At 39.6% G+C, this 21,433-nt stretch overlaps 1 protein-coding gene and 1 non-coding gene across 3 annotated transcripts in view; both read left to right on the forward strand.

Annotated features, from left to right (window-relative positions):
• Positions 1-21,433, forward strand: part of CCDC191 (coiled-coil domain containing 191) — an 89,767-nt gene that overhangs the window by 19,548 nt on the left and 48,786 nt on the right. For both annotated transcript variants that reach the window (XM_040980453.1, XM_040980454.1), the window contains 3 exons: positions 2,533-2,711; positions 5,511-5,734; positions 8,071-8,224. In XM_040980453.1, the coding sequence (XP_040836387.1) occupies positions 2,533-2,711; positions 5,511-5,734; positions 8,071-8,224 (557 nt within the window). The remainder of the gene's footprint in view (positions 1-2,532; positions 2,712-5,510; positions 5,735-8,070; positions 8,225-21,433) is intronic.
• Positions 14,535-14,696, forward strand: LOC121156952. The gene has a single exon (XR_005883942.1). It is a non-coding gene; the product is annotated as a U1 spliceosomal RNA (small nuclear RNA).

A 21,433-nucleotide genomic window follows, 5' to 3' on the forward strand; every position in this document is an offset into this window, starting at 1 on the left:
ATATTCAGTGCGAGCCCTTTAGCCACTGGGCTACTGCTACAGACCCGACAGTTCAGGATTTTTAAGCAACTGAAATGGGAAAACTTCTTGGAAGGAGATGACAAAGAGCACTTCAAGATTGGAGACGGGCTCAGGCCTTCACACCTCACTGAAACTGGTCAAGAGTTCAAAGAGCAAGATAATTTTTTTTGGATTTATTTATTTGTTTGAAAGCCAAGTTACAGAGAAAGAGAGAGAAACAGAAATATCTTCCATCTGCTAGTTCACTCCCCAGATGGCTGCAATGGCCAGGCTGAAGCCAGGAGCTAGGAGTTTCATCTGAGTCTCCCACATGGGCTGCCCAAATACTTGAGATGTCTTCTGCAGCTTTTCCCAGCCCACCAGTTGGAGCAGCCAGGGCAGGAATGGTGCCCGTATAGGATGCCATCATCTCATTGGATGGTTTTACCTACTATACCACAACACCAGCACACAAGATGTGTTTAATATAAGTCTCAGATGTCAGTGAAGTTTCTCAAAAACCATGTTGAAAACTGACATGATCTTAACATGAGTAAAATTAATATTTGGCTGGAATCTAAAAGATGTAATGCACTGTGTTAAGAAATCGCAACATTTCTGTAAGTATAATGAGGTCTGCTGAAGTGTGAGTAGTGGGAGTTTTGTTGTGCCCTTAATCAACGGCATCCCACATTGTCTTGCTTAGTTGCTTGCATGCCATTGTACCTTGTTAAATATTGAATGACTTAGACATCAATAAAGAAAATGTTCAATATCATTGCTTGTCAGGAAAATGAAAATTGAAACTCTGATGTATTACTACTGCATATCTCTTTAAATGGCTTTAAACTTGAAAGATTGACCATGCCAGTATTGGTAAGAACATGGAGAAACTGGCATATTGCCATACTGCTGGTGGATATATGAAACTGTAAACCCATTTTGGAAAACAGTTTACTTCTTAAAAATTTGAACACAGAATTTCTGTGTAAATCAGCCAATCCACTGCTAGGCATTTTTCAAGAAGAAAATAAAGCATGTTATGTGTAAAGACTTGTACATAATTGTTTACAACAGTTTTTTTAAATAATCAAAATGTGTACAAAATCAAAATGTCCATCAACAGTTGAGGGAATAACTAGATTGTGGTATGTCCATACAGTGAATACTATGGTCAACAGCAATCCAAAACAATAATCTACTGATAGACGCAACATTGATAGCTCTCAAAATAATTATGCTGCTAAAAGAAGTCAGACCAGAGTATAGAAGGTGTGATTTAATTTATATGAAATTCTAGAAAGTACAAACCAATCTATAGTGGCAGAAAGCAGGTCTGTGCTTGCTTGGAGCAGGATAGAAGATGTGAAGGAGTGAGAGAAGGAGAGTCAGATGACCACAAGGACAATTTTGGAATTGACAGACATTCACTATTATTACTATAGGGATGGTTTTACTCTCATAAGCATGTGACAAAATATATTATAGACTTAAACATTTGGGGTGTGTGTTTGTGTGTTTTAATGAGACAATTCCATAAACTCTGAGATTTCCTTATGCCCGCCCCAAATTCCCTCCACCCCTGCACTGATTTCCCCTATATTATAATAATAGTACATTCCTTCATAAGCAGTCATAGGTCCATCATCCTATCCTGCCATCGCCAGTATTTTTATTAGAAGGGCAGATTTCAGAGAGAAGGAGAGACAAAGCTCTTCCATCCATTGGTTCACTCCCCAAATGGCTGCTCCAGCCAAAGCTGAGCCAATCTGACATCAGGTGTCCCACATGGGTGCAGTGTCCCAAGGCTTTGGCCCATCCTCTACTGTTTTTCCTAGGCCATAAGCAGGGAACTGGATAGGAAGCAGGGCAGCTGGGACAAAAATGGCGTGAAGTAGAGCAGCTGGGACAAACAGGAACATTGGGCCCGGCAGGATAGTATAGTGGTTAAAGTCCTCACCTTGCACGCGCCAGGATCCCGGTTCTAGTCCTGGTGGCCTGGCTTCCAATCCAGCTCCCTGCTTGTGGCCTGGGAAGGCAGTTGAGGATGGCCCAGAGCCTTGGGACCCTGCACCTGCGTGGGAGACCTGAAGAAGGTTCCTGGCTCCAGCTACAGATTGGCATCGCATCGGCCATTGCGGTCACTTGGGGAGTGAACCATCAGACAAAAGATCTTCCTCTCTGTCTCTCCTCCTCTGTATGTCTGCCTTTCCAATTTAAAAAAAAAAAGGTGGAGCATTAGCCAATTGAGCAGTCACACCAGCCCCAATCTTTTTGTTTTTAAAGCAGTCCACTTCTCTAGGTTGACTTTTAGAATTGGCAGTTATCTTTAGTGACTTAGCAAATTTTTGTTTCCTCTTAGCTGGAGGTAGTCACTAAGGGCTTTTACACATCCATTTGGCACAATCAGGATGAGGATTGTGGATCCAGAGCTTTCTATTTTTTTTATATCGGAATTCTTTATATAACTATAAATCTTATACCAAAATTAGAAGTTATTAACCCTTCTTCCATTTTTTTTCTTTCCCTCAGATTTTTGTGGTTATTTGGAGGAAGAAGAGGAAAGTACCACTGTTCAAAAATTCTTAGACCATCTGCTCCATAAAGAAGTGGTGAATTCTGGGATACTGGAAGATCTTGGAATGAAGGAAAACCAAGACAAGAAGCAGCAGAAGGATCCTCGTCTTACCATGGAGATGAGACATAAGCAGGTGGGAGGGAAAAACAAAATTAAAATGGATAACAGGAAACAGTCTTTGTGTAACACATTTAATAAGCTTAAATAAAGATTTAGGCTTTATTATGAAAAAGGATGCCATCTGTGATTTGGTTAGAAAGAATAAAGATAAAATATAAGAACTTCAGAAGGAAAATAATTCTCATAATCTGAGATTAGGAAATAACTGGAAAAAAAAGAATAATTGATCTTCACCAATAGTGTTCAACTGAACTTTATTAGTTTGAACATATTACTTCTTGTTATAAATGTAGGTAGCATTGTCTTAAATTTGGTTTTGTATTGTGACCTTAATATATTAATATCATGAATATTCTGGTGAATGTTGTAATTCTCTGTTAGACAACTGAAACACTCATTTTGTGATTATCATTTGAAAAGGAGGACAGATCTGAATTAAATCTAGTTCAGCTGCTTTGAATTACAAGGCATGTGGGAACACTCTTCTCCAAAGGGAACTGTGGGTCATAGAAAAAGAAAAAAAAACAAAAAACAAAAAGCCTGGGCTCTCAACACTTTTAAAGGGAGCTTCAGGGAATCAGAATGACCTAGGCTTTGCCATATGTCCAGAGCTAAGAATGAACTGGAATCATTCACCTATACATGTACTTTCCCAATTTTTGATTGCCAAATTTGAAAATCATTGCTTATACCACTAAGATACGCCTACTCAGCATTGGCAGTGTTACAAAAATGGGTGGAAGTATCATCCTGGCTTGGAATTATGACAAGAAAGAAGAGAGAATGGCCCATAAGATACATAACTGTTGTCAAGAAAACTTACCACAGCTAGAGAGTAAGATAAGGGTAAAGTTAAAGAGCAGCAGGGGAGCAGGTATCACTCCTTAGCTCAGAGCCTTTCAAATCTGTGAAGCAATAACAGGTTTGGGGGCCAGGACTGTGCACTGCAGGCTAAGCCACTGCCTCTGATGCCCACATTCCCATATTAGAGCACCTGACTTCTCCTCTTCCAATCAAGCTGCGTACAAAGGCTCCTGCTAAGGTAGGGGAGAATGCTTAAGTACCTGTGCCCCTGCCACCCATATGGAAGACCCCAGTGGAGTTCCTGGCTCCTGGCTTCAGCTTGGTCCAACCCAAGCCATTGTGGCCATTTGGGAAATGAACCGGCAGATGGAAGATATCTCTGTCTGTCTCTTTCTCTCCCTCACACATACACACATACACACTCCTTGCCTTTTAAATAAATACTTATTTTTTAAAAAAATGGAGGAATGAGAAGTTGTGGGGCTAGTGTTGTAGCACAGTGGATTTAGCTGCTGCCTACAATACTGTCATCCCATATAACTCCCTGCTAGAGTGCCAACTGTATCACACTCAACCCAGTTCTCTGCTAGTGCACCTGGGAAAGCAGTGGAAGATTCCCAAGTACTGAGGCCCCTGCCACCCACATGATGAACCAGGGTAGAGTCTTGGATCCTGTCTTTAACTCAGACCTAGCCAGGCTGTTACAGTTGGAATGAATCAGCAGATGGAAGATCAGTCTCTCTCTGTATATATATCTGCGTGTGCGTGTGTATAATTGCTCTGCCTTTCAAATAAGCAAAATTTAAGAGAAAAAAAATAAATATAAATAAATAAATTTTTAAAAAAGTGAATGTGCTTTATTCAAAATGCTCATGTCTTTAATTTCCAGATAGGACCCAGAATCAGTGGGGTTTGTTGTTTTGTTTTGTGAAAGGCCGATTCACAGAGAAGAAAATACACAAAGAGAGAGGGAAATCTTCCATCTGCTAGTTCATTCCCCAGATGGCCACATAATGGCTGGATCTGAGCTATCAGAAGCCAGGAGCTTCTTCCAAGTCTCCCACATGGGTACAGGGGCCCAAAGACTTGGGCCATTCTCTGCTGCTTTCCCAGGCCACAAGCAGGGAGCTGGATGGGAAGTGGAACATCTGTGCCTAGAACCTGTCCCCATATGGGATGCTGGTGCTGAAGGTGGAGGACTAGCTTGTTGAGCTACTGTGTTGACCACATAATCACATATTTAAATAATGATAGAAATGAATAAAGTTGTGATGAACCTTAAGGTAATAAGTCACTGTTCTATCCTTCACAATGTATGCTCTAAAAAGTATCCCTATTCTTTCTTTTTATTATTACTATTAGTATTAGTATTAACATTGGTATTAGTATTAGTATTGGAAAATCAGATACACAGAGAGGAAGAGAGACAGAGAAAGATCTTCCATCCATTGATTCACTCCCCAAGCGGCCACCATGGCTAGAACTGCTCCGATCCAAAGTCAGGAACCCAGAGCTTCTTCCGGGTCTCTCATGCAGGTGAAGGGTCCCAAGGCTTTGGACCGTCCTCAACTGCTTTCCCAGGCCACAGGCAGGGAGCTGGATGGGAAGCCAGCCCACCGGGATTAGAACCATCACCCATATAGGATCCTGGTACATGCAAGGTGAGGACTTTAACCACTCAGCTATTGCATTGGGCCCTCTGCAATGTGGATAGGACCAAGGGAAAAGGAGCAGTGCTCCTTAAACAACCTCTTGCATAAGAAATCAGGAATACATAGGAATCCAGAACTTGAGATCTGACTTACTAGATTCCCAACTTTTCCAGGTCTTCCTTATCTTTCTTCACGTATAAATTTGTGTATAAAATGGATTTCCTCTGACTCACCAGTGGGGCCTTGGGTCAGAAACTTTCACACTGGTTGTGTTCTGAACTGGAGCATTTGTTTCAAGCTTCTGCATTTTCTATTCCTCTTGAAAGACCTTACACCATTGTTCATTTCTCTTCCAGGTAAAAGAAAATCGCTTAAGACGCGAGAAAGAACTGGAATTCCAGAGACTCGAAAAGGCCCTGAAAAAGTCAGCCTTCCTGGAGGCTCAGTACCTGGTGCAAGAAGGAAAGAAGAGGAAGGCTCTGGAGGCCAAGAGAGAGGAGGAGGAGCTTCGGAGAGAGATGATAAAGCTGAGGAGGGAGATAGTGGAGAGGAGACGCACTGTGGAGGAAGCCTGGAAAATGTAAGACAGCATGATAAGCCGTTGAGAATTTTTCTCGAAATGCTCTAGTTTAAAAAATGCACAAATACTGTAATAGCAAAACACAAAAGAGAAATAGCCCAGCATTCCACTGTCTTAACAAGTTAATTTCATTTTTTCATGTTTTGGTCTGATCTTGATCCCTTTACACACTTCGTTACAACCATGAAGAACGTTTAATTTGTTTCTTTGTATATGGTAACTAACACATTGTCTAGGGTCCTGAGGTCTGTATGTCCCTCTGTTAAGTTTCTTTTCTGTAATTTTTGTAATGACCCTCAAGTAAGCATGGCAGCTATTTTAGTATTGTAGTAAGCATCTTTAAGCATAGAAGTATTTAATTCTTTTGAATTAGATTATTCGGATAAATTCTTAAGGGTGTAATTACTGAGTAAAACAGTATACGTCTTTATATGACTTTTGAAACATTGCCAAATGGCTTTTAGAATGGGTTATATCTATTTACCGTATTGCCAGCAATGGGCCAATTTACTACAGTCTTTTCTTCACTTGGGAATATAATGATTTCCACTGTTTCACACTTTAATAGTTACTCTATTGATTGGTTTGCAATTCTTTGGCTGAATGGTATTTGAAGGTTTGATATTCCATAATGCACGTTCAGCAGTTGTGCCTTGTCCTATTCTGAGCTGTGTCTGTGTCTTGTTTTTCTGATAATCATATGGAAAGTCACCATTGCCTTACAAGCTACAAATAACATAAAAAAAAAATCTGACAAAAGGAGAATGAAATAGTCCTCACAGGATGTAGTACTGCTATTCATCTTCGCATAGATAATGAGCTGCGTAAGAGAACTAACGTGTTTATTCTGAGAAATAGCACTGATGCATGAACTGTGAAAGTCCTCTGGAACACCGTGACTCAAGTGAATACTCAAACGGAGAGGCGAGAAACATCTGTTAGATAATCCCTTCCACCTCATCAGCCTACAGAGCTTTCCTTCCTGTGTTCTTGATTGCTCTTATTCCACTGGATTTAAAGTAACATGGCAGTGGACTTGCTTTTCACTCCCTCAAGTGCCAGGTTCAGACCTCTTCCAGATGCTATGCCTTTCAGAAAGCAATCACCAGTGTTTTAGTGAGCTATTTCTAAGGTCAACCTTGCTTTTTAGGTTGCACCCAAGCCCTAGAATATCTAGGCTGACCTAAAATAAACTGTGAAGCAAGTGAATTTGATGTTAGCGGGATGCTGTGTTCACAGAGAACACTTCAGCAAATAACTCATGGACCAGTCATTTCTTTTAAAAGTTAGAATCTTATCCCTGCTTGCAGTGAAATAGATAATATGCTCTGCTTCTGGATGGATGAACTGATTTAAACTTTCCAAGAAGTGATTTGGAAATAAACAGCAAGAGCCATAGAATGGCATTATCTCTTGACCTGACAATTCCAGTCCTAGGAAAACTGCCCTAAGAAAATTAACAGAAATTCAAATAAATATTTATGCTCAAAAGTAATTAAAATAACTTCATAATAACAGACATTAGGAAATGTTGGAGAAGTTATTAAATAAAAAAAAAATTAGAACTGACATCAGTTTCTTCTGAATTGAAATGTGGATGGCTTTTACATCTCCAGATTGTACTTTCATAATAGATGAAAATGCATGTGTAGTTTAATGCACTTTATTAAAAAATCAGATTTATAATGTCAGTATTACATTTTTTTGATGCCCAGTATGATTTACCTATAATCATCTAATGTAATTATTAACATTAATAGTTTGCAAAGAATCAGTAAAATTTTCCTATTGGTTGGACTTTTTAAAACTTATTTGTAAGCAATCCTAAATCTGTTCATTGCATAGTTTTAGAGTATATCTTCCAAAACACATGGTCTTTACAAAGGAGAAAATAGTAATTTTACACTGGAAAACATCCTAATGGTGATAAATGGCATTGTGTACTCTTTGTTCTTCAGTGACACCTAATTGCTTTATCATGTTTCTTCCCATAAACCCTTGTAAGATCCATGTAGTTATAATCTCACTTCTTCCTTACTTGAGCTCTTATAGGAAGAGAGAGAAATTAATCCATATTAGGAAATACTTACTCGTCGTTAACTCTCAAATTTTGTCCAAATTGAACTTTACAGAAATACTTTGATAAAAATATCTATTGGAATTTCTCTTTTCAGGGTACTTTATGATAATTTCTTTCTCTTAATCTGTATTTTATAAAGGAATAATCCTTCAAAAGAAAAATATATGTTTTCTGATGAAAATCAGTGTGATTCCACTATAGTTGGTTGTAATTACTTGTTTTTAAATCTATTGTACATGTATATTATTTTTAATAGAGAGAAGGCAAGGCAAGAAGAGAATTCTCGAAAGAGTCCAGAAGAAAGTACATTTCAGAGTGCAGACACTCAACTAGATGAAGGAAAAATGGCAAGAGAAAGAAAAAGGGAAATGAAGAAGTTATTGATCCAAACTTTCAAGGAAAATCATCAGGTGGGAACTGTAATATCTCCTTATTTGGCATTCTGTGGTATAAAATAAATGACCAGGAGCTCTATAAGAGATGGGGTAAAATAAATGCCATGCTCCTCTAAACCACATTACAAGTGTCAAAATCACACATTCCATTTATTTTGTGTAATCTAGCTGGCATGGTGTGGAGGACCATGTTCTGGATTCTGGGACTATTCTTTATATACTCTGATGGATCTTGGGAGATTGGGGGATAAATTTGGGACTTCTTAAACTATCCTTTTAAGAGTAGCATTTTACTACCAAGGTAATGTGTTGGCAGTTTTTGAAACTTTACCTTCTCCTTTGAGGTGTTAGGACAGTTCTGTTTTTACTATTCAAAAAATAAAGTTCTGTTTTTAGTACTTCCCATGAGTAGCTCAGATTCTAAAGCAGTGCTTTGTGGAGTCCTTCCTTCTCTTTTTATCCTCATTTTTAATTATTGTTATCATTCGTGATACACTTCCATAGGCAGGATTTCCCCTGCCCCCTCTTCAAATCCTCCTCCTCCACCACACACACACACACACACACACACACACACACACACACACACACAGTTCTCTGACATCATTACAACAGAATAGTTCCTCATAAACAGTCTTAAGTCCATCATTGTGGGTATGGACAATGACAGAGAGTCCAACATCCCATTGTTAAGACATAGCTAACAGTTTCACTAGGAGTCCATCCTCAGTCCAGAAGTAGAGATGTACTTTGCCTCATATCCTCACATCTGGACATGTCAGTTTCCACTACACAGTCACTATAAATCCCCCAAGTTAAAATCCACAACAAAATCAGCAACAGGAAGAAAAACAGAAATTTACAATGCCATGAAGTTAAACAACACACCACTGGATATGATAGTCTCCATTACACAGTTACTATGTACCCGCTTAAATAAAAAAGCCACACAAATCAACAATAGGAAGAAAAAAAAAGAAATTTATAACACCATGAAGTTAAATAACATGCTGCTGAATGACTAATGTGTCACTGAAGAAATGAAAAAGAAAATCAAGAACCTTCTTGAAGAAAATGATGCTACTGTATGACCTATCAGTCAGTGAAGAATTTAATTAGAAAAAAAGTGTTTTGAAGAAATGAAACTAAAAACAAAAACATCAACATCCATGAGATATAGTTTCTGCTGATCTTTATTGGTGAAATATGTCTCTTGTAGGCAACAGATAGATGGGTTTTGATTTTTAATCCAGTCGGCAAATGTATGATGTTTGGTTAATGTGTTTAAGCCATTTATACTCAGGATAATATGAATGGGTGGCACTTTGGTCCTGTCATTTTAGCAATGGGTTGTTCATTGCTTTAGTCTTCTGCTGTTATTTCACTGGGATGTTCTTTGCATTTCCCTTTGGCTTTGGTAGGTGCTATTCCTCTTCTCTGTCAAGAGAACACCTTTAAGTGTCTTTAGCAGGGTAGGTTTGGAATTCTTTTTACTTTTTCTTTACTGTGGAAGAATTTTGCTTCATTTTCAAAGACAAAGGAATGCTTTGCTGGGTACATTATCCTTGGCTGACAATTTTTGCTTTTAGAATCTGGGATATTTCACTTCATTCTCTTCTGGCCTGTAGCTTCTGTGAGAAGTCTCCTGTGAGTTTAATTGGTACTCCTTTATATGTTAGTTGATTTATTTTTCATGAGCACATTTAAGGATCTTTTCCTTATGTTCGATTGGAAAATGCTTGATTATCAGTGTATTGTGGTGAAGATTGCGTTTGGTCAACTCTGTTGGGAGTTCTGTGCCCCTTCTGGATGTTGTTTTCAAATTCATTCTCCAGATTTGGGAAATTTTATTATTTTATTGAATACACCTTTAATCCCAGGTTCTGCTTAATCCCAGGAACTCCCGTAACTCCTATATTTGGACTTTCGATAGTGTCTCTTAATTCTTGAAAGCTTTTTTTAGCTTTACTGAGCTCTGATTCCAGCTTTTTGATTATTTCCCCATGGTATCAAGAAATATCTAATTTTTTTAAAGATTTATTTTCATTATTTTTTCATTGGAAAGGCGGATATACAGAGAGACAGAGAGGAAGATCTTCCGTCCAATGATTCACTCCCCAAGTGAGCGCAATGGGCCGATACTATGCCGGTCCGAAGCCAGGAGCCTCTTCCGGGTCTCCCACGAGGGTGCAGGGTCCCAAAGCCTTGGGCTGTCCTCGACTGCTTTCCCAGGCCACAAGCAGGGAGCTGGAAGGGAAGCGGGGCTGCCGGGATTAGAACCGGCGCCCATATGGGATCCCGGGTGTGCAAGGCAAGGACCTTTAACCACTTGCGCCACTGCGCCGGGCCCGAAATATCTAATTTTGAGATTCTTTCTTCTACCTCCTACATTCTATTATGGAGACTTTCCACTGAAATTTTCAATTTGCTCTATTGCATGCTTCATTTCCATTAATTCAGTTTGATTTTCTTTCTGTGTTGCTATTTGCTGTGTGACATATTACTTAAATTTCCTGCATGTACTTCGCATTTATTGATATGAAGCCCTGGTACAAGTGTTTTGAAATCTATATCCCTCATTTTCTCGATGTATTTGCCCAGTTAACTCTAAGGTTGGCGAAGGCTTGCTCCTTTGCAGGAGAGTTTTCAGTAATGTTCATTGTGTCTTTGTCTCTTCTTTTGCTCTGGTTATTGTATTTCCTCTCATTCTTCTCCTTAGGGCACATTTTTTTTTTTTTTTTTTTTTTTTTTTTAGGGCAGGTGTCTAAGCTGTGTCACCCACAGGTTTACAATTCAATTTTACTTGCTGCGGTTGGTACACGTTTCTTTGTTTGCAGTCGCTTGTGCCACTCCCTCCAGCGAGTTTCAGATCTGGGCACTTATGTTAGACTTCCACCATGGTCTCCATAGCCTCAGTTCCTGCCTTAGCACTTTACCTCCTATGGTCCTGTGCTTTGGTTGCAGTGTTGTCTGTACTTTTCTCCACTTCCAGTTGGAGCAGGTCTTAGGATTAGGGAGATACCAGGAGTGCTAAATAGCTAGGTTGTTGACAGTGCTGATCTTGCCAGAACCTGCTGACCATTAGGTCCTACAGCCACACGGATCTATTTTGTGTCATAAGATGCCGAAGTCAGTATTATTTTCCCTGTGATACCATTGCGATGCACTGAGCTCAGTGAGTTTGCTCCCAGCTCAGCACATGTGCAGCTCACTGTTGTCCCTGCAATCTTAAAGCCTTTGCCACACTGTGCAAAATGGTGCCTGGTGTGCCATGCATGGAATTCTTGATCCGCTGGCCATAATTTCTGGGTGATACCTGGACCTGTTTTGGGTAGAACCTGTGTGATGCCACATTGTTGTAATTCACTGAACCAGAAATTAGTTTGCTCCCATCTTAGTGCATGCCAGTCCTGTTCCATAACCTTGGCCTCCTGACACAAAATGGCACCCAATTCAGCTTGGGGGCTGGAGGGGACTGGGCTGTGAAATCTACCCTATTCCTGTACCGCTAGTTTGGGATCTGCTGCTCTGCCTCGCTCCTGGTCAAATCAAACTAGCAGGTCAAACAGTTCTTTGGGTTCACCTGAGCTTCGGTGAACTCCCCTTCCCATGTGGTTGCTGGTGCGGTTCTAGCTGCCAGTGCAGTTCAGATAGCTGCTGCTGAATGCTGCTGGGATGTCAGGTCACTGCAACACCACCCTGTTGTCTCTGCTGTTTTCCCATGTCTGGCAGTCTCCAGGTGCCCCTCTGCTGTCAGTCTGTCCTCTCCTATTTCCTGGAATGTGCCCTCTCTGCTTCACCCTGGCTAATGTTTCTCCATCTGTTTAAACGTGTCTTCATGCTATTCTGCCATCTTGATTCTCTTTCCTTCTCTTTTTAATAGTCTACATTTTATTTTACCCCTTTTTCTTTCCTTTTACTTTCCCTGTTAGTAAAAATAAATGGTGGATTTTTTTTTATTGATCAACAGCTATCCTCCTCAAATTATTTAGGCAGTCTTCTCAGTGAAGTGGTTCTGCTAAAGGTCTGAATTTGGGGCTTATACATTTTATATGAAAGAAATTATATCAGATATATAATTGAGAAGATTAGATGAGAAGGAATTCATATATGTATTTTATTTATTCTACAACATCCTTAAAGTCAAGGTAATGAATACATGAATGAATAGATCTTAAAAGAAAAAAGAAAATGCTAAAAAGATGTTAATGTTACATGGAGCTTTATAAATCTGATAATAGATTTACAAAGATCTTAGAAATCAGTAACAGGAATTTTCATGTGATAAAGATGATTAAGACATGGGGAAACACTTTGAAAAATAAAAATTTGGAGCATGGCATAGCAGACTAAACCTTTCTGTGTCATGCTCGTATCCCATACTGCCACTGAGTTAAGTTCCAGCTGCTCCTGTTTTAATCCAGCTCCCTACTATTACACCTGCGAAAACAGCAGAAAATGACTTGAACCCCTTCTCTTACATAGAATTCTCAGCGGAAGTTGTGGATCCTGACTTTGGACTGGCCCAATTACAGCCATTGTGCCTGTTTGGAGAATGAACCAGCAGATCGAAGATTCTCTCTGTCACTTGCCTTTCAATTAAAAACAAATAAATCTTTTTAAAAAATAAATAATTTTTTATAAGCCAGACAGACTATTAGCTACTAAGTAGCAAAATTAGGTCATAATTTTGGCCTCAGGAATAAAGAAGGAAGGCAGAAAGGCATGTCTGCAGACCAAAGATGGACTGTTAGTGAAACAGTCAAATATATCCTAATAATAGGATGCTGGGCTCTCTGACATTGTCCTTGCCTGTTGGGAAAAATTTCAATAGCAGAAAGATGGACTTATGACTATTCATAAAGGACTACCCATTTTAATACTAGTGTGCAAATAATAGGGAGGCAGAGGGGACTTGGGGAAGGGGACAGGAAATCCTAGAGCCTGTGGAACTATATCTCAAAACAACAAAAAAGACATTTCAGGATTTGTAATTTAATTTTTTAAAGATTTATTTATTGGAAAAGCAGAAAAAGTAAGATATTTTCCATCTGCTGATTCATTTTCCAAGTGGCTGTAATAACCATGACTGGGCCAGGCTAAACCAGGAACCTAGAGCTTCTTCCGAATTTTCCACCTGGATACAGGGACTCAGGGATTTGGGCAATAATCATCTCCTGCTCTCCCAGGAACATTAGCTGGGAGCTGGATCAAAAGTGGAACATTTGGGAACCAAACCAGTACCCATATGAGGTGTTCTCACTGTAGGCAGCAGTTTAACTCACGGAACCACAACACGAGCCTTGGATTAATATGTTTTTCAATGATTTATTTATTTATTTATTTATTTTGAAAGTCAGAGGGAGACAGATTGACAGAGGTGTTTGATCTGCTGCCTCACTTCCCATATGCCTCAAAGGTCAGGACTGAGCCAGGCCTATTCTAGGAGCCAGAAATTTCATCTGGGTCTCCCAAATGGGTGTCAGGGCCCTACACACTTGAGCCAGTTCCCACTCATTTCCCAGGCACATTAGCAGGGAGCTGGATCAGGTGAAACATCCAGTACTAGGACTGGTGCCAGTGTAGGATATCAGCCCTGCCTTTAACCACTCTACCGCAGAACTGGTCACTGGGATTGTTTGAGGGATATTTGTTGGAGCTCTAACATTCTGTGTCCTTTGTAAGACATAGAATTGCTATATTCTTCTATAATGAAAGTTTAGATTTCTAAGAGAAAATATGAGAGAAATGGGTATTTGTGAGGCCATTTTGTGAAGGCGCAGAATAAAGTGCCATAGTATGTTACTCAAGCAAGGAGAGAAATAAGACATTTGTTCCCTAAACAATTTGAAATTGTATTAAAATCCATTATATAATAAGAGATCGCAGGGGACTGCTGGATGTGAATGTTAGACACTCTTGCAGAATTGTACAAAATTAGCAGCCCATCTAAAACATTACTTGATTTTAAAAAGCAGCTGGAGCTGTTGCTGCTGCATAGTTATTGATCACCTGTAATACTGGCATTGTAATTAGCTATTGATTCAAGACCCGGCTGCTCCCCTTCCATCCCAGCTCCCTGGTAATGTTTCTGGGAAAGCAGCAGCAGATAGTCCAAGTGCTTGGGCTCTGCACTCATGTGGGAGACCAGAAGAACCTCTGGGCTCCTGACTTGAGCCTGGCTCAGCTCCAGCCTTTGCAGCCATCTGAAGAGTGAACCAGTAGATGAAATATCTCTGTCTTTCCCCTCCCATCCTCTCCGGAACTCTGCCTTTCAAATACACAAAAATATTTTTTTCACACGACCCGTCAAGGTGCGCATTTAATACTAACCTGGCAGGGGAAATATCATGATCATGAAGGTGGTTTTCAGGGCGAGGCTCACCCATTGCACTCTGGGTGTCCTGACCCCTGCAATTTCCCCAAATGTGGGGAACTCGACTGCATAGTTTGTGGTAGTGGGGGATTGTGTTCGCACTCTCCCCTGGAAAGAAAAAAAAAAAAAGATGGGCATTTAAGTTAGCAGTTAATATGCTATCTATATCTCTTTATCTATCTGTAAGATATCTGTGCCACACATCAGACTAGCTGTGTTCATATGTGGCTCCAGTTCCCTATTCCAGCTTCCTGCTAATACAGACTGTTGGGGAGGCAGGAGTGACAGCCCCAGTTAGGAGATTTCTGCCACGCATGTGGAAGTACTAAATCTACTTCCTCACTCCTGGCTGCCAGCTCCTAGTTTCCCATCCTGGCTGCAAACATTGTTGCATTTAGGGAGTGAACCAACAGGTAGGAGCTTTCTCTCTGCCTCTCCATTTAGAATGTAGCAGGTAGTGGGTGGCGGGGCAGATAGAATAGAAAAACATTTTTCTATTAATTTATTTCTATTTGAAAGGCAGATTTACATAGAGGAGGAGGAAAGAGAGAGAGAGAGAGAGTTAGTTCCTCCATCTGCTGGCCTACTTCCCAATTGGCTACAATGGCCAGAGCTGAGCTTGTCCAAAGCCAGGAGCTAGAAGCTTCTTCTGAGTCTCCCACCTGGATATTGGGGCCCAAGGACTTCAGCCATCCTCTGCTGCTTTCCTAGTCCCCAAGCAGGAAGCTGGATCAGAAGTGGAGCAGCCAGGACACAAACCAGTGCCTGTATGAGATGCTGGCACTTGTAGGCAGAGGATTGGTTTGTTGAGCCATCACACTGGCCTTGATAGACTAGAAAATTAATGTTGGTACATCATTAAATATGCCATTACTTAAACTATGGACCCTGTTAGGATATCACCTGTTTTCCCAGTAATGTCTTTTTTCTCTTAGAGACAGAATGTAACATGTCAGACTGATACTAACATTGATTATTTGGTTAAGTTTTTTATCTGCTGGGCTTGCTTTTTCCATGTGGAGTTGCTGTTTTCCCCTTCATGAGTAGTAGCTGTCTCACAGGAGGTATTGTGAGACTGTGCAAGTTTCCTGTTTCTCCTTAAACAACTTTCATCCATTAGAGATCTTCCATCCTCCAGTTCAATCTTCAGATGCCCTCCATAGCTGGGGCTGAGCAGGGCAGAGCCAGGCCAGAAACCTGACGTGGGTGTCACGTGGGTGACAGCAATCTAAGTGCGTGAGACATGATTGCTGCATTGGCAGGAAGATGGAATCAAAGCAGAGTGCAAACTTGGAAGCCGGGCCCTCTGATTTATGTGCAGGCATCTCAGGTCATGGCTCAGCCACTGTGCCACAGATCCACCCTACAATGGTTACTATGTGGTATTGCTTAATGATGATTTTGTCTCCCTTTTCTCCCATATATTTACATTATCGTTCATTTTACTCAATTTGGATTCATTATTTTATTCTCTAGGTAGTAAGATAATATTGTATACTTTGTTCTTCAAACTGCTCTACCTTTTGCCACTGGGAAATTTTTCAGGTCAACACTTTTGTGATTTTTAGCATGCTTCCAACATTTTTTAACACTTTTTTCTTTCTGGCATCACAAGACATGTGCAGGTTCATCTTATATATTAATGCCCCTAGATCTGGGACTGGGTTCATTTTTAGCAGAATGATCTTTAGAAACCAATCTGGGGGCTAGGTGTGCTCATTTCCACTGCGGTGTCACTCTTTCCAAGTCTTCTCAGCAGATACTAAAATATAAGCATATAAACTTACCCAGACATAGCACACCTTATAGTTCTCTATCTTTATACATATTAAATTATAAGAGTTCATGTTGATACCTCCAATTCCAATGAGAGAAAAGGATCATGTCATTCTTTTCCCTTCTCTTAATCCTTATCTATCTGTAGACATATTAAATAATTACAAGTGCACAACGATATTGTAAGTGCTAATCCAGCATCATAGGGTTCGGTATAGTCTTTGCCTCTCTTTCATTTGCAACTTCTTTTTCTGACCATGAGAAACTCGGTTATCATGAACTGCATTACACTTAGGTATTACTTCATTCCTAGTGAACTATAAAGATGACTTCAGAATGTCTAAGCCATACCACTGTGGTAATAAATGTATTAACTAGAACATAATACCTGCATTTGTAGGTTGGTTTTTTTTTTTAATCTTATGATATTCAGTGGAAATATGTTTTTCATATTATATTTCTTTCATTTCCTTCCCCTTCATTGTGACTCTGTTTTCATTTGTGGTATGGTTGGTAAATCTCTGATTTAGATTTCTACAGTGTGTATAACTGAGACATGATCAGAATCTGCCTGGCAGACTGTTAAGGCGTCCACATGGACTTGGCTGGGGCTATGGCAGTCCTCTGTTAAATGCAGCGGGAGGGTGAAGGACTGTACTATTGTAACAATATGCGGGAAAAGGATAAGAGGTCATGGGGGATGGAGGGCAGGATCTTTGTCCCTTTGGCACCATATCATGAAAAATAGCAAGAAATTTTAAAAAGAAAAATAAAACATAAGAGTCAGTCGACAAATGAATGAATGAATGCAAAGGAGTAGGCCCTCTGGACTCTTTCATCCTAGTCCACATTCCTAGCCAGGGGCTGCTGTAGATAATGAAACTTGGAAACTCAGAAGCCTGAATACAACCACAGGATAAACAGGGAGCATGCGCTTACCTGACTTTGTCTTAGCAGCTAGCTGACTGCAACCTCTTGTTAGCACTCTCCAGATGTCTGAGTGACACAAACCCAACAGTAATAGATGGAGAGCGTACCTGCAGATGACGTTTCTAGTCCAGTTCCTTTAATTCATGCAATCCTTTGTGACTTGATTCTGTTTCATCTGTTCCCCTAAACAATCTCATGTTGTTTGAGCCACATTTGGAACAGGCGACTTTCTAAGAGAAGCAGGGCCAGCTGTCTTATCAAAACACAAGTTTAGGTACAGCGCTGTTCATGAATTTCCCCTACATATTTCATGTCAGGGTCCACTGTTTTATCAAAAACATCTGCTTCTGTATAGAAACCTTCCCCCTCCTATTCCCTTCCCTCCTGTTTTTTCTTTGATCTTGCAATTCATATCCCTTGAGGAGACTCGGCAATCTATATGTCATTGCTAATTAGCAGAAGCAACAAGGGACTAGCTATGAGTTTCTTGTACAGTTTGGAAAATGCCCTTCTTAATTCTCACCCTATTCTCAAATAGTTTTGTTCTAATTAGACTAGACATCCTGTGATCTTTTCTGCTTGTGAAATTTGAAGAACACAAGGAAAAACTGTGTACCTAGCCAACTCATCATCAGTCACTTGGGGTGATACAAACCCAGGGTTGCTTTCTGTTTGCTTGTTTGGTCGGGTTTTCTGTCAGAGAGTAAGATAATCATGACCCAGAGGACTCATAATGACATGCTTGTGACAAAGTGCCTTCCAAAACTAAACCAAGGAAATGTGGGGCTAGATGGGAAAGAAGCCTAGATTTTTTTACACTGCAGTTTCCTACTTTAAGTACTCCATTTTTATAGCATGGTTCCTTTCCCAAAGATCTGATTTTTTTTTTTTTAGCTGCTTACACACCTAAAGGAAAACCGTTTCTGAGCTGACTCATGGCAACTAGCCTCTTAACAATGTTGTGTTATGTTTACAGAGGGCAAGAAGGGAGAACATATTTGCAAATAAACTGTAAAGAAAGAGAAACACTTGCATGTATGTGAAGAATATTGGGATTCATGCAACTCTTTTAGATTGACTGTCATGAGAAATATTTTTAATACATTTTAACAGGCACTTAGGAGGGATTTTCCAGCTAAAATTTTACTAGTTTTAGTAAGGGGATTGTTTATTTCTCACTCTCACAGAAGGGACAGTGAGGGCCAGTTAACCAAAATACAAGGCTTATGTTTTGGTTTTCAATCCCATGAAACCTCTCCACAGCTGAGACCCAGGAATGTCACGGATGGTGGAATGCATTATTTGAGCCATCACTGTTGTCCCCATGGATCTGCACTGGTGGAAAGCATGGATCTGGAACTGGTGTTGGGAATGAAGCCAGACACTCTGGTGGGGATGCAGGCCCTATTCTTAAACCTATGACTTTTTGTCTTTTGAAAAATAACTGAGTTTGTATTTGAAAAGTGAAGGCCTTTAGCATAAGTTAATTCCACTACATTTTATATAGTAGAATATCTTTTGCCCTGAACAGTAGACATTTCATGTGAATGTAAGAATGTTGAGTGGGAGAAGAATAAAGGATATCCCATCATCATCTCACTGTGAAAGTACCCTCAAGGTGAAGAAAGCATTTGTCTAATATATTCTGAGATAAGCTGTGTTCTCAGCTTAGTGTGCCTGTTGGGGGCAGGCAGAGAGTTAGGGTTGGTGGAGAAGGGACGCATCTCCAAGTGAAAGAGCAATGGGAAATTTCACAGGTATAGATAATACATTGCTGAGACTAAGCAATTATGTCCTGAAATTCTACAACTTCTACCATGAAACAGAAGAACTAGTAGATACATAAAGCAGTGTTATTCGTTAAAACTTCTTGGGCCCTGCGCAGTAGTGTGAAGGCTAAAGTCCTCGCCTTGCATGCACCAGGATCCCGTATGTCCTGGCTGTTCCACTTCCCATCCAGCTCCCTGTTTGTGGTCTGGGAAAGCAGTAGAGGACCCTGAACCCATGTGGAAGCCAGAAAGAGGCTTCTGGTTCCAACCACTGGGGCCACTTGGGGAGTGAATCAGTGGATGGAAGATCTTTCTGTCTCTCCTCTTTGTAAATCTGACTTTCCAATAAAAATTTTTAAAAATTCAAAAAAAAAAACCTTCTAGGCAGAATTAAGAGTTTATAAAATGTACTCATGTTAGTGGCACATTTTGACACATTCATGAGTAAAATGATATAATGTCTGATGTCTGGGATTTTTTTTTCAGAATTCTGAAATTTTTTAATTTCAATTTTTAATTAGTACCTAACAGATTCAATGTGATTTGTAAATACAGTTCTAAGAACATAATGATATTCCCTCCTCCCCTCCCTCTCATCCTCCTTCTCTCTTTCTAACTTTTGAGATAACATATTTTATCTCATATAACATTGCAGTAAAAGACATAATACTTCACCAGTTAAGTTTAATAGGTACAAAGCAAAAAGGCCTTAGTCAGAATACAGACAATAGCTGTGAACAATAACCAAATAGAAAAATGACCATTTCGCTCACAAACAGTAAATTATAAAGGAATCACAGATCATTAAAACTAGAATATATAACATCCTTAATCTGACACAGGTTTGATACAAAATTTTACGAAACTATATTTGCCACGATACTGATCCACACAGACACCTTTTTTCTTTTTTTTTTCTTTTTTTGTGTTTGTTCTTTACATTTCAGCTCCTGCATTTTAAGAGATCATGAAGTATTTGTCTGTCTGAGTCAGTCTATTTCTCATCTTTTAAGAAATCTCCACAATGTTTCCATTCCCACCGGCACTGTATAAGTGCTCCTCTTCCTCAACATTTGTTACTCTTTTTTTAAAAATGTTAGCCATTCTGACAGGGGGGATGTGATATTTCATTTTGATTTGCATTTCTGGGATCTATTTTTAAATACTCCAGAAAGGAAAGTTGGTGGGGAAAAGAAAAGACAAAATTGACAAAATGTTGATCATTTTTGAAGCGAGGTAAAGTTTTTATTACTTTGTTCTAGTTTTGGGTATAGTTGTTAAATTTCTCTAATAATGTTTCTGAAGAAAATCAAAGGAAGGGGAACAAAATTAAATACAAAACTAAAATGAGCATCACGTATTCTAGCACATAACTATAGTAATTTTTTATCTATAGCCTTTCATACAACAATGATTGTCAAAATTTGGGCCACTAGGTTTTTCCATGGAAATCAATAGCAAGTCTGAATTCTAGCACTGTGTTCTGGAAATAGAATGATTTTTCTTTAATATAATTAGTTTCAGAAGTGTGTATGGTTAGAGATGGGAGGGTAATGCAATTTCTTCTTTTGTTGTGGGACAAAATTGTGAAAATCAGGAATAGGATGGGCTGCAGAGAGCTGCTTTTCCATGGCAAATTTCAGTGCTATTTAGTGCTGCTACTTCTTGAGGATGTATTTAGCTGTAATAAATATCTTCCTCTTCTAGGTCCCCAGGAACTTTCATAGTTTCTTTGGAGTCTTTTGCCTAGGTATGGTGGCTCCCTTTTATAGCAATAGTGTGTCCTTTCCTTTTGACCTAGGAGCAGCAAGGAGTCATTTGGGGGTTTTGGGAGAAGTGTAGCTTTCTTGTCATTCAAACCTTGGCCAACTCCCCTAGACTGCTAGTTGCACTACAATTAGTTCCATTCACCAAAGATAAATTGTAAACTTGTTGACATTTTTTGTCTTCTTTACAATTCCTTGTTTATTTTTCCATGACGGAGAATTTTGATGCAATTATCATTGAGCTTTCTGACAAAAGGGAAATAGCTGAGGAATTTTGATGAGTTACCCACTTCATTAATCAGAACAAGCATCTCTAGTGACAGGGTTGGAATTACAATGAAGATTAGATAGCAAATTGCTGTTCCACCTAATGTCAATCATTCCCAGTGACAGCAGTGTGATTACACTTCAGGGAAGAGCTTTTCTTGCCAACAAAACGAGGGCAACTCCAGTGCAGGTAATAAATTTAGTATGGCGAGCTGTCGTTTCTTCTCTTGAGTGGAGTCCTTACCAACCAAATGCTGTCTTGTGGAAGATTTTGAGGAGAGGAAAACATTATGCTTTGAAACTTTCTATGTATCATACTGTACCATGTTATTTTAGAAAT

Source organism: Ochotona curzoniae, unplaced genomic scaffold (genome assembly GCF_017591425.1).
Source record: "Ochotona curzoniae isolate NIBS_2020 unplaced genomic scaffold, NIBS_Ocur_1.0 contig_3498, whole genome shotgun sequence".
Lineage (NCBI taxonomy): Eukaryota > Metazoa > Chordata > Mammalia > Lagomorpha > Ochotonidae > Ochotona > Ochotona curzoniae.